The sequence below is a fragment of the Belonocnema kinseyi genome, chromosome 3, assembly GCF_010883055.1.
Source record: "Belonocnema kinseyi isolate 2016_QV_RU_SX_M_011 chromosome 3, B_treatae_v1, whole genome shotgun sequence".
Classification (NCBI taxonomy): Eukaryota; Metazoa; Arthropoda; class Insecta; order Hymenoptera; family Cynipidae; genus Belonocnema; species Belonocnema kinseyi.
The window spans coordinates 118,844,135-118,858,916 of record NC_046659.1 but is presented as its reverse complement, the minus strand read 5'-3'; the positions used below and the strand labels follow the sequence as shown (position 1 = coordinate 118,858,916).

The 14,782-nt window shown below is 29.0% G+C and overlaps 1 protein-coding gene across 2 annotated transcripts in view; it reads left to right on the top strand.

Annotated features, from left to right (window-relative positions):
* Nucleotides 1–4,613: 4,613 nt before the first annotated feature.
* Nucleotides 4,614–14,782, top strand: part of LOC117170282 (host cell factor 1) — a 51,707-nt gene continuing 41,538 nt past the window's right edge. For both annotated transcript variants that reach the window (XM_033356952.1, XM_033356951.1), the window contains exons 1-2: nucleotides 4,614–5,457; nucleotides 13,243–13,950. In XM_033356952.1, the coding sequence (XP_033212843.1) occupies nucleotides 5,298–5,457; nucleotides 13,243–13,950 (868 nt within the window). In that variant the 5' untranslated portion in view covers nucleotides 4,614–5,297. The remainder of the gene's footprint in view (nucleotides 5,458–13,242; nucleotides 13,951–14,782) is intronic.

Below are 14,782 nucleotides of genomic sequence, written 5' to 3'. Positions count from 1 at the left end.
CAGGGGCAGATGTGCCATGAACTGAGTCCAATTCATTTTTTATCTCATATGGAGTTAAACCCTTTAAATGAAAATGTTTGATTACCGTTCTGAACTCGTTTTCTTCCATTTTTCTTAACGAACAATTTTTTTTCAATTGGTTATAAAAACACGTAAAGTCAGAAGATGTGGACTGTGACTGCACCATATATCTAGTCGGGAGTGGTGCTGACTGAAAACAGATGATTTGGAGCGATTCGCGCGCCATCTGTTGGTCATTCTAAGGACTTATTGAACTACCCTCGTACCTAATTCGGTATTTCCGCTTCAACCGCCAGCTAACTTCACTTCGTTGAGATTACTGAGGGTGACTTCTCATGATTGCTGAATTGCGTTGCGTTTTGCGTAATGCGTCAAATCACTAGACATTTCAGCCAATCACAGTGTTTCTCTGAATAACTTGGAGAATATTATTGGCTGAAACGTCTAGTGAATTGACGCAAAACGCAATTCTGCAATCATGGGACGCCACCCTGATTTGGAAACAATGGAGAAAATGCATGGAATTCGGTCAATTTTTGCCTTAATTTGTTTATATCTTCGTAAAAACCGATTTTTTCTGTGTACGCCCAAGTGCGAAGTCACATGCGGCCCAAAATTGGCCCATAGTGGACCAAACCTAACTGTCATTGTCGCGCCATTGCCGGATTGGTAACTATGGCCTTGACTTGACAACCAAGGTTTGGTTGCCATTATTGGCCCAACACTGGGTACTAAGGATATTACAAAAAAGGTATTTAAAAAAACAATGATTAATTGATTGCCAGTACTTTATATCTAAGTTTGAATGATCCTGTTTAGATTGAATACATATATTACATTTTAAACATTATATTCCAAATAAAATTTCTAACGCTACGGGGTATCGAACCTGCATATATATACCTAAATCTATCGCCTAGCAGTCGGGAGTGCTAACCACTACGCTAAGCCGACAAGTTGAAACTTTATGAAAAAGCCATCCTCATAAACTACAGTTCAGAAAAGTTAAAGAACCTAATTTTAAACTACCTTTTTCTAATTATTAATCATTATGCAAAGTTATGCAAATGCAAAATACACGAGCTGTTAACATGAATATCAATCCAATAATGTTTAAATAAATAATTTAAATCGATTACAATTTTTCTTCGCGTAATATTTCGTTTTTTCCGTTGTAGACTACTTCAAAACTTTTTGCAATGCCAGGAAATATACATTTTTGTAAAGATTAAAAATGTTTTATGACATTACTTAAAAAATTTCATCGTGAATTTGGACAATTTTTCAATACAAATTTTTTCATCATTCGTATCAGATTTGTTGGATAATCTTCCGAAAAGGGTCTATGTCCGATTTGCTTCAAACATGGTTAAATTTAACGGCTTTTAATTTAAAATATTTTTTGGTGGAAATATCAATTATTGCATTTCACGTTGACTGTTGAAGATTCGTCTCTTTGGTTTAAAATAAGCTCTTTTAGTTTAAAACTCAACTTATAAAGATCTTTTAATAATTTTGTAGAGTTTTACGAAAATGAGACATTTTTTCAGTTTCCTAAGAAAAATTAAAATAATTTGAAGAGATTGTTTAAAAAATTTTTAGAAGCTTTAAAAAATAGTCAAAGAAGAATCAGAAAGATTTTAAGGCAATTTTTTAAATTTTGCAGAATAAATATGAAAATGCATGAAAAATTTGAATAATTTTTAGAAATTAGAAAGTTTAGAAGGTCTGACAAGATTAAAAAAAAAAGAATTTATCTTATATTCGTGTGAAAATTTAAAATAGTTTTTTATTTTGATAAATGAATTTTAAGAGAAAATTGAAAAAGATTTTTAAACATAACAAACGATTTCCTAAAATTTCTAAAAATAGTTAAGGAGATTTTAAAGCAAAATGTTTCAATTTGGTAAGATTGTAAAATAAAAATGAACAAAATCGGGTACATTTAAGATATTTTAAATAGATTACAGACATTTGAAAACTCTGAAACATTTTCGAAAATTTTTCAAATATTTCTTGTAAAATCCTGTATATTATAAATTTTTTTTTTTAATCTTCTAGATTCTTTTTTGGCAAGCCTGAAATATTCAAAATCTTTAAAATTTTCAAAAATCTTATGAAAATTATATTTGCATAAATTTAAAAACAAGGTGATAATACTTATTTTCTTGTTCTTAAGTCCGAGAATTTAATTTCAACATGGATTTATTATAGCACTTCGGAAAATAATTTTCGATTAATTTGAGTGATGTCAAAGATAAAAAAAATTCGTTAATGGTCTTTCTTTAAGAGTGACATACACATGTTAAAATATTTTAGCTTCCCTACAAAGTCTAATTGATTAAAAAAATATTACATTTAAAAGTTCGTTATTTCATTGTAGTAGGAAACAATATTTTAGGATTTATCATGTTCCTTGTTTGTCATCTATAGATATAAATACTATATTTATTATATGGTAGCATTATATTTTAAAACAGCAATATAAAAAAATTAGTCCTTCATAACTATATATTTCAAAGTGTTTGAATATCCGGGACGAACACGAAATAACGAAAAAATGAATAAAGAAATCATAAATTAGCAAGAAAAAAATTTGCTGAATTATAAAATGAATGAATTTGTAAATTTCCATAAATACTTTATTGCTGAAATTTAAGTGCGACGAAATTTTAATTTCACCGAATATAATTAATAAATTATTAATTAATGATTAATGAAATTGTTAGCCTAATTAATACATCTATTATTAGATTATAAATTAATAATCAATTGCCTGTGGTATTGAATGGTTTTGTGGAACAAAGTTACTACTAGCGCCACTGTACGGCCGTTTACAACCCACGTAACACATTTTTTGCATTGGGCAGTAGAGTGGAAGCACCCCCCAGATATTTTCACTTCAATTATCAGCTAACTTCACTTCGTTAAGTGCAAAGGGGGAAATAATGGACCAAGTACATGGGGGGCAAGGATCCCAACTTTGGTATGTTGAGCTGCTGCGCTTGCCCTGCGCAGCGACTATCATTGGTCGCTGTTAGCGCGCGAATCAAACCGGATATAATTAACAATAATTGAAATTAAATATATTCTCATTGTAAATTGCACATTAATATCAGAAATTGCGTAAATTGTCATTTATGAACAGAAAAAAAATAAAAACTTCTATATTTTTTTAACTAATTGTTTTTTTTTTAATTTCAAAAGACTAACTTATATTTCACTAACTAATTTTTGAAATGATACTATGTATGAATATTTGCATAATTTCATGTACAAATTTCCATTGCAAAAAACAATCATAGTAGATTAATACTTGAAAATAACGTTTTCAGCTGAAAACAGTTATTCTCAATTCACAAACGTCACATTGTGCCGCCCTTAATGAGAAAAAATGAACAAAAATTATCATTGCTGATAAAAAAAATTGAGCCAGTGTCTACTAGTACCAAAAATATTTGGCTATTCGTACAAAAATTTCGGTATAGTTACGACTCGTGAAATAAACATTTTTGTTCTTCAAAAACCTTTATTAATGAAATATAAATTCATCTTTTGAAATGAAATAAAATATTCTATTATTTAAAAAAATATACTCTTTGGTATTTTTTCCTTACCTTCATCACAAATTACGTAATTTCTGATAATAATGTATCATTTACAATAATGATGTTGCTTAATTTCAATAATTGTCAATTATACCCAGTTTGAATCGCGCGCCAACAGCGACTAATGAGAGTTGCTGAGCCAGGCAAGCGCATTAGCTTAACATGCGAAAGTTGGGATCATTGTACATGGGGCGAATAATAATTATTATAAATTTATTATTTTATTAAATAGTAATCAGAAAATAATTTTTTTCAAATAAAATTATATACAAAAAATTATTTTTCACGAACATATTAACAAAATAGGGCAAAATTGGACCAAATCCCATGCATTTGGTGCATTGTTTTCGCCTCAACACTTAACGAAGTGAAGTTAGTTGGTCGTAAAATTAAAAATACGTCATTTCAGACTGTATATTTTCCCGCGAATACAATTTGAAATAAAATGTAAACGGAGGAATTTCTGCTTTAAAAGTTAATCTCGGGATAAATTTTCTGAGAAGTTAAAAACTATATTTTTATTATTAAAAAAAAAAGACTGTTAACAAATTTATTTTGCAGACGCCTCTTGATTGGTTCTCTCCTTCACCTTTCCGGTCTTCTCGACGCTACCTCCAGCTGACGCTACAAACATATAATCATATTTGAATCAAAACTGTTCATCAACATAGAAATGAATGAAAATCACAAAATCCGGTCTATTTTGAACCTTTTCTAGCTCTTTATAATCTAGAAAATTGTTGTTTAACATCATAATATCAGAAAGTTTGTCATTGACAATCATTCACATAAAGGCGCATTCACACATGACGACCAGCTCAAGTCCGACACCGCCCAATACTTTCCTCGAATCTCATTGGTCGAAAAATCTTCAACGGCCAATTATTACTCGCCATTTTGAAGAATTTGAATTTTTATCCTTAGTGCCAAGCTTCCCTTTTTCTTCTAGTTGTTTCTCCTCTGGGTGTACTAACAATTTTCAGGTTGGCGCATTGTGTATCACGCTTTGACGACTGGCGTTTACAACAAACGTTTTTGTGTTTATTAAAGTGCGAATTTTCAGCGTGCGGTTTTTATCGATTTGACGGGAAATCTGCGAATAAATCTTCCTGGCGTACCGAGACTAGTGTGTGGCAGTTAACCTCATCACGTTAACTCGCCGTCCCGACAATGACGGTTGTGCAACTTGAAAAATTTCTGTTCGTGCCACTAGCAGACGTTGACGAGAGACTTTAGTAGCGTGAGTGCAGTGCTGTAAACATTGCATTAGTAAATAATATAGTCTGTGTATACTTGCGTTTTGTTTTGTACAATGAGTGTCGCGAGTTTCTAATTTCCCAGATCAAAAAAATTTTTTAAAATGTCTTGATCCAAGACGTTTTGGCTCTATTTTTCGCTGTTTTCCCGTTCCGTTTTATTAGCAGTTTACTCTATCGATAGAACGAGGTTAGAATCGAAGCGGAGGGTTTACAAGTGAATAGTGGCGACTTTTCCTCCCTCTAGGAAAAAGTACGATTATTTTTTTAAAAGAGCGTTTTACACCCTTCAGTTGAGGCGAACCAGGGCAGAATTTCGATCAGAAAAAGGAAGCGAATGAGTAAAATTGTTTTCATACGGGGGTGTTAGTATGATTGGTGCATGAAAAAAATTATGTGATCGACGGTCATTATGGCGGCACCCATGTTAAAGTGGAAGCGGATCACAAATCCTGCCGGGCCTCAACCAAGACCGCGTCATGGACACAGAGCGGTTGCCATTAAGGACCTTATGGTGGTTTTCGGCGGGGGTAACGAAGGAATTGTCGATGAACTTCATGTCTACAATACAGGTAAATATTCTTAGAAGCTAAGTTTTTAGCGCGCATCTTTAGAGCAATTCCCGCGATCCAATATGGCGGCTTGGGTTGACAAGGATATAACCGGTGATACCCGGCGAGAATGGCTCCAAGTTTTTGTCCCTTAATTTGCCCTCAATCTTCAGTAATTGTTGTGCCGTTCTTTTTATTCCGGGAATCTCGTTCTCGCAATTTGAGATCTTGATTGATATATTTCTGTAGGTCCATATTAGGCTATCTGACATTTTGCATGTTTATATCTACGGGAGCGGCCATTGCCAGTCAGTTCTTCCCCACTCTGCTGCCATGCAATGCGCGGCGTTCGCGTTTTCTCTGTATGTTACCATGTTCCGGTCTCTTGATTCCTAGATTTTCTACTCCTGGGGCCTGTTGCCCCAGGGTTTGACAGTTCGCTCTTCGCTGCTTCAATTTTTATGCAGGCTCCTTGTATCTTGATTTATGCACCACATAGATCGGAAAGATTGATAAGGGATGATTTTTTTATTTCATTTCAGGAAGCGCCATAACCTAGAAATTGCGGGGTTGCTACAGGTCAGGGAATTTAAGACTGGTCAGGGAATTTTCAATAAGCTCAAGTTCGTTTTATTACTTTGTTAAAAAGTCATTATTTTTAGTTGAAAATTCGTCTTTTTAGATTGGAAAATTCTATTTTGGTAGAAATTGTTCATATTTTTCGATTTTATTCGCAGCTTATTTCGTTGAAAATGGATGTGGTTGGGTTTGTAATTGAAGTACTTAGTTGAAACTGGAACGACTTTGTAAATTTAACTATTCAGTTTTTGTCGAAAATTTATCTTTTTTGCAGAAATTTAAATTTCTTGATTGCAAATCCATCTGTTTATTTACAAATTAAATTACTTTGTTTTAGGTGAATATTTAACTATTTCGTTGAAAAATCGTATTTTCTGGTTTAATTAATTTATTTTTGGTTTAAAATGAAAGTTTTTTTTTATTGTAATATCAATTATTATATTTTTGCTTGAGAATTCATCTGTTTTGTTTAAAAATTCAACTTCGTAGTTAAAAGGTGAACAACTTCGTTAGAAATTATGATTTTTTTGGTCCGTGGTTCATCATTTTATTAGAAATTTTTTTGCTCGCATTATAACTATGTAAAACAATTTTTTTTTTAGCGCGAAATTTAAATATTACATTTTTGTCAAAAATTTATATTTTTAATGGTGATTCTATCTTCTTAGTTGAAAATTGATCTGTTTAGTTGAAGATGTAATTGTTTCGTTGACATTTTGCTTTTATTTTGATGAAAATGTATCCCTTTTAGGAGATATAAATTTTTAGTTTATCAACTATTTTTGGTTAGAATAAAAATGTTTTATTGAAATATCAACTACTTCATTTTTCGTCGATAATTCATCTTTTTGGCCTGAAAACCTTTTTTTCTTGATTGAAATTTTATTTTTGTAACTGAAAATTGAACTTCAATTTTTTGTCAACATTTTTTCTTTTTCACCGAAATGTAAACCTTTTTATTGAAAATCCATCTGTTTTGTCAAAAATTAATTTTTTTTGTTAAAAAGTTATTTCATTTGGTTAAATTTATTTCTGCTTAAAAATGTATCTGTTTTAGTTAAATATTTAACTATTTTGGTGAAATTTTTGTTTTTAACCCGTTTTTTCTCGAAAATTTGTCTTTTTAGGGTTGAAAATTCAACATTTTATATGCGATTTTTTTTATTCATTTAAAATCTGTTTTTATTGAAAATTCGTCTTCGATTTGAAATTTTTTTCATAGAAATTGTATCCTTTTTTTCAGAATATTTTGTGAAAAATATTTTGTGTGTTGAAAATTTAATTATTTTGTTGAAAATTTATTTTACTTGGTTGAAAATGTCATAGGCTTAATCTTTTTGGTTTATTTTATTTTTTATTTTTTTCACCTGAAAATTGAACTATTCTATTTTTGGTTGAAAGTGATTTATCTTTTTCAGTTTAAAAGTTCATGAATTTGGTTAAAAATTCCTCTTTTTTTTGTTTCTAAAAGATTTATCATTTTTGGTTAAAAATTCATTTCTTTGGTTAAAAATTTAATTATTTTTCAAAAATTCTGTTATTTGTTTATTTAAGAATTTTTTTCAACTGAAAATGTAACTTCCACTTTTGCTTGAAAATTTATTTTTTTTTTAGTTGAAAATTCTTATCCTTGAGATGAAAATGTAACGTTGTAGATTTGAAAATTCTATTTGGGTAGAAAATGTATTCTTAAAAATTCCTTTTCTTGAAAAAATTAAAAAAAAAAAAAAATTTTAGTGACGATTTGACGGTACCGTTTTTTGTCAAAAATTTATCTGTATGATGAATATTTAATCTTCATCGTTAAAAAATCCATCCATTTTGTTGAAAACTTATTTTATTTGTTTAAAAAAGACTTTTTTTACCGAAATTTCAACTTTTCTAGTTTAAGTCATCTTTGCACTTCAAAATGTATTTTCTAACTGAAAATAGAACTATTCTACATGTGGTTGAAAATTGGTATTTTTTAATTTAAATTTCATGTATTTAAGTTTTTTTATTTTATTGGTTGAAAGTTCATTTATTTACTAAAAATGTAAATTACATTGCTGGTTGAACGTGCATTTTTTTGGCTGCACATTTAACTACATATATGGTTGAAAATTCTTTTTTTTTTTTTTTCTTAAAATTTATTTGTCTATGATTTTAACTATTCTATTTTTGGTTGAAAATGTATTTTTCTTCAGTTGAAAATTCATGTATTTAATATTAAAATGCTTTTCGATTGAAATTTGAACTATTACATTTTTTTGTTGATAATTAATCTTTTTTGTTTGAAAATTAACTCTTCTTTTTTGTTGGAAAAAACTGGAATTTTTATCGAATGAAGGCTTTCTGTTTGAAACACATTAATTTTTCGCAATAGATTAAAATCAGAGAATTAATTTTGATAGTTTCTAAGAAGAAATCATACAATTTTCTATGTTTGTAGGGTATTTAAAGTTTAAAGTTTCAAAATTTTTAAAAATCTTCAATTTTGAACTTTAAAAATGACAGTGATTTTTTTATTGGCAGAAATTACATTTTTTAGTTAAAAAATCGATCCAATCTCTTCGAATTCAAATATTAAAAATGTCAGAAAAACTTCACTATTGTATCTTTACAAATTTCATATTGAAAGTCTTAAGAGTCAATTCGAATTTGATAATTTTATATTTAAATTTTATAAATTATTTGGTTGCAATTTTAAGCGTACCAAATTTTTTGGCTTATTAAATTCTTCGAAATAGCAAAACATCAAATTAATAGACTTGAAAGTTTCACGATTTTTATGCTAAAGGATTTTTAATTAATCAATTTTGAATTAGTTACATACAGAATAAATGCAAAATAATGGAAAATTAGGAAAATTCGAGTAAAAATGGATTATTTTATATTTGAAACTGTTCCAAAACATTATAACTATCAAACTGAACAAATAAAAAAAATTCGTTTTGAAAGGTTTAAAATTGTGCATTTTCAACATGGTTAGTATTTAAACGATTTAAATTTATTTTAAGTAATTGAAATTTTTAATCGTTTGAGTATAAAAATATTTAAACGTGTTTTTAGAATATTTCAATTTTAAAGATTTATAATTAAACCTTTCTTCATTTTGTATGGCGAAAATGACGATGAATTTACTTTTATTATTAGTGAAGCTAAACTTAAAAAAATTAATCCCTTCGAGTTGATAATCATTTAAATTAAAAATTTTGAAATATTAAAATATCTTCAAACCATTGACAGGGTGTCTAAACAGACAGGGAATTCAATTTCAAAGTTTTCTTAAAATTTAAATAATTCCTGATATAATAAACATTTTAAAAAGTTTATACAAAATAGTTGGAAAAATGGGAAGAATCAAATCATTATATATTTTCAATAAATTGTATAGAATCCTCATGATTAATTATTTAATATATTTGACAAAGAAACTTCTTTCAGCAGAAAAAATTTTTTTTTTTAATATTCAACATTTCTATTTAAACTTTAAACATGTTGCACTATGCGAGTTAAAATGTTCACAATACAGGTGATAAGTTGGTGCAATTTTATAGAAATATACCTTTAATATAATTCCAAGGACGCATTGAAATATGTTTAATACATTAGACTTTATTTAAATTTTAAGAAGACATTGAAATTTGCACTACTTTTACAATATCTTCTTAAAAAATTGACACGGTGCTTTCACCTTGGCTCATTTTATCGAAAATTCCGACAAATTTTAACCTATTTAAGAGAACAAAATTTAACTTTCAAAATAACTTAATAAATTGTAGATAACAGGTGGTATCACATTCGTGATCGGCAATGTAGTTTCGATTAATATTTATGACTTCAGTCTCTGTTTGGGGATACGTTTGGCACGTGTAAATAAATAATTGTTTTCTTCCCAACATAAATTTTGTACGAGTATATTAGGATGATTCATTTTATAATTCATTATTTGTTGTTTTTATTTTATTGTCTTGAATTTTCATAATTTAATTTTAAAAATTTCTTTTTCTAATTTCTAAAAAGTTTTTTATTTATTGTGAATAATTCTATAATTTTTGTATTTCTTCTCTGCTAATATAGCATATTATTGTAATTGTAAATAATTCAAAATATTGCAAAGCTTTAATAATATTTAAAAGGATTTTTCACATTTCAAAAAGAGTTCACGGATTTGAAAGACTTAAAAATTACTTGAAAAGAGGGCGTAGAGAAGATTTTACAAAGATTTCGAATATTTCACAAAGATTTAAAAAATTTTTAAATGGTACAGTATATTAGATTTAAAAGATTCTAAATATTTTATTGATTTTAAATGCATGCAAACGATTTCAAAAAGATTTCTAAAATATTGCAAATAATTCATAAAGATTTTAAAAGATTTCAAAAAGCTTGCATTACACCAGATTTCGAATATTTTAAACATTTTCAAAAGATTTCAATAAATATGAGAAGAATTCAAGGATTTCAAACAAATGCAAGATATTTCACAAACAAAGATTAAAGAAAGACTCCACAAATATTATAAATTTTACCAAAATTTAAAAAGATTTCACAAAGATTTACAATATTTCAACGATTTCAAAAGAATCCATAAGGATTTCAAAGATTTCGCCAAAATAAAAAATATCAAACGAATTGTAAGCGAGTTAACATTTCATTTTAAATATAAAAAGATTTCAAAAAGATTTCATATTTTGCAGTAATTTCAAATAATTACAAAAGACGTAGAAAATATTTCACAAGTATTTCAAAGAGTTTATAAGGATTTCAGAATATTACAAGAATATAAAAAGTTTCAGAATATTTCAAAGGTTTTAAACAATTTCAAAAGGTTTCAATAAATTTGAGAAGTTTTAAAATAATTTCAAGGATTTAAAACGAATAAAAAATATTTCACAAACAAAGACTAAAGAAAGAGTTAAACAAATTTCAATTATTTCAGAGATTTTAAGGATTTCAGAATTTGTATAGAAATTTTAAAAGATTTCAAATAAATACAAAAGATTTTATAGATATTTCATAACAATTTCATTGAGATTTCAAAAGAATATACAAATTTAAATGATTTCAAAGGTTTTAAACAATTTCAAACGAACGCAAAAGTTTTCACAGACAAAGTTTAAAAAAATATTTCACCAAAGTTTCAGGTTTCACAAAGATTCCAAAATATTTCAAAAACTTGAGAAAGATTTAAAAATATTACCAAAGATTTCTCAAAGGTCGCTTATGGTCGCAAAAAAAAAGAATTTGTTGACTGAATTATTCTACACTAAGAAAGTCACGAATTTTGAAGAAAAAAAATCTTGCAAAAGTCAGGGAATTTCTATAAGAGCCACTTTAACGGTCAAAGATAATAAATTTGAATTTTTTAAATGTGAATTTGAAATTATTTCATTTCATTTAGAAAATATACTATGTTAAAAATGTTATAAGATTAAGATTGCGGTATGGAATAATGTTCTTAAATTCATATTTATTGGTAGAAAATTCTATTATTTGGCCGAAGGTTGAACCAATTTATTACAAAATAATTTTATTCGTTATGAAAAATTTTATCATTTTAGTTCAAAATTTATCTTTTTGGTTGATTTTTTTTTTAATTGACAGTTTAACTATTCCAGTTAAAGATTAATTATTTTCGTCAACATTAATTTCGTTGGTTATAAGTTCAACTACTCGATTAAAAACTAATTTTTTGTTAAAAAATTCATATTTTAAGTTGGAAGTGTAACTATTCCACTTTTGGCTGAAAATTGATTTTTTAAAATTGAAAATTCACTGTTTACTCTGGTAAAAGTTGAACCACTTTGTTAAAAATTAATTTTTTTGTTTGAAGATTCATCTCTTGTGTTAAAAATTGAAATATTTGATTGAAAATTAGTTTTTTTGGTTGTAAATGAATTTTTCAAATTGAAAATTCAACTAATTCCTGTTAAAGATTCATCACTCTGAAAATTCATCTCGTTGGTTGAAAGTTAAACTACTTCGTTGAAACTGATTTTTTTTTGTTAAGATTTTTTTTATCTAAAAATATAACTACTCCATTTTTGGCTGAAAATTTATTTTTTAAATTGAAATCTCATCTACTTGCGTAAAAGTTAAACCACTTTGTAAAACAATAATTTTTCTGTTTGAAGATTTATCTCTTAGGACTTAGGGTGAAAATCGAACTTTTTTTATGAAAAATTCGTTATTTTTTATTTAATTTTTTACCTGAAAATGTAAATTTTGCATTTTTGGTTGAAAGTTTATCTGTATAGTTAAAAATTCGTCTTTATTGGTATAAAACTAATCTTTTTGGTTGAAATTCAGATGTTCGGGTTGAAAATGCAACTGTTTTACAAAAAATTCGTCTTTGGCTTGTAAATTTAACAAATTGGATGACATTTTTTTAAGTTTATTTTTTAAGTTTCAACTTGCAGCTTGAAAATTCAACTTTTTGGTTGAACATTCAACATACGAAATTATATTAAAATTATCTTAAAATTATGTAACTCAGTCAAATTGCAATAAATGTTTTTTTTTTTAAGAAAATTGTAGTTATTGACCATAAAATCTGATTTTGAGGAAAACTCCTGGAATTTCTCTTTGCAGAAACGCTAGAAATTCTGCATCAGGAAAAATTTCGTTCATTTAAACGTTTAGAACATAAAGAAAATTGTGAATTTGAAAACGAAATTTCGCTAGACACCCTGTTTTTAGCTTGAAAATGCAATATATTTCAACTTGAAATTTTACTGATATGTTACTCACATTAAAATTGATTTAAGGCCATGTGACGAGTGGCTCACGTGACCAGATTCCAACCTTACCCTCACTTTATTTTATTTCCCAACTTATTTGCACACGAAGCGCCACATCGAGTTGAAAATTTGGGATAATAAATAAGGAGGACTAAGAAATTTGGGTCTGGTTCTAAAATTTGAATAATTATGAAAAAAGCAACAAAAAAAAATTATTCACAAGAAAAAACTTTTTTCATAATTATAAAAATTTAGAACCAGACCCACCATTCTTAGTGCTTGTTGTTTAGTTTCCCAAATTTTCAACTCTATGTGGCGTTTCGTGTGATAATACGTTGGGAAATAAAAAAGTGGTTGTAAGGTAGGAATCTGGTCACGTGACCCACTCATCACATGGCCTTAAAAGAATTCCCATATTTTCGTGAAAAATCAGCCTATTTTCCCTGTTTTGAGTACATTTGTGTCCGTAAAGTCGGATATAAAAATAAAATTCTTTTTGCAGCAACAAATCAATGGTTCGTCCCGTCAACAAAGGGGGATATTCCACCCGGCTGTGCAGCCTACGGATTCGTCGTGGATGGCACACGAATCCTGGTCTTTGGAGGAATGGTAGAATATGGAAAGTACTCAAATGAGCTCTATGAGCTTCAGGCAAGTAGATGGGAATGGAAGAGGCTGAAACCAAGACCTCCGAAAAACGAGCAAGCACCATGCCCAAGACTTGGACATAGCTTCACTCTTATTGGTAACAAGGTCTTCCTCTTTGGCGGCCTAGCAAATGACAGTGACGACCCGAAAAACAATATACCAAGATACTTGAACGATCTGTATACCTTGGAACTCCTTCCGAATGGGCTCACAGCCTGGGAAGTGCCGGAAACACATGGTCACTCGCCTCCGCCCAGGGAATCACACACAGGTGTGGCCTACACCGATCAAAAAACTGGGAAGTCGTGTCTGGTCGTCTACGGAGGGATGAGCGGTTGTCGGTTAGGGGATCTCTGGTTTCTCGATGTCGACACCATGACCTGGAACAAACCTGCAGTTCATGGTCCAACGCCACTGCCTCGTTCGTTGCACACCGCCACGCTGATTAGTCACCGTATGTACGTCTTTGGTGGATGGGTGCCTCTCGTCGTTGACGATGTTAAGGTGGCGACACACGAGAAGGAATGGAAGTGTACGAGCACGCTTGCATGCTTGAATTTAGGTAAGGTATCTGGTTCCTCTTTTGTAGAAAAAAATAATTATTCAAACTAGGTGTCGCGCGACTACAAAACAAGGGGTTTCTAACCAATTACAATCATCACAGACCGGTTCCTATGTCACCTATTCAGGGTAGCCGCTGAACCGGAAATTTTATAGGACCGGGGAAACCGGGAAATGATAGTGAATTTATTTTTAAAATAAAAATTTTTTCCATCTTTGATTTCAACCTTTTTTTAAATAATTTACTAAATTGTGATTTTTATCAATTATTATATCATTTACTTTAGAATGTTTAATTCGAAATTCTTTCACTTTAAAAATTATCAATTTTCGATTTATAAGTTTTAAGCATATATTTTGAGCACGCTTGCATGCTTGAATTTAGGTAAGGTATCTGGTTCTTCTTTTGTAGAAAAATAATTATTCAAACTAGGTGCCGCGCGACTACAAAAAAAAGGGTTTCTTAACCAATTACAATCATCACAGACCGGTCCCTATGTCACCTATTCAGAGTGGCCGCTGAACCGGAAATTTTATAGGACCGATGAAAACCGGGAAAGGACAGTGAATTTATTTTTTGACCGGGGATTTTACAAAATTTTCAGAATAAAAATTTTTTCCATCTTTGATTTCAACCGTTTTTTAAATAATTTACTAAATTGTTATTTTTATCAATTATTATATCATTTACTTTAGAATGTTTAATTCGAAATTCTTTCACTTTAAAAATTATCAATTTTCGATTTTTAAGTTTTAAGCATATATTTTGAGCACGCTTGCATGCTTGAATTTAGGTAAGGTATCTGGTTCTTCTTTTGTAGAAAAATAATTAT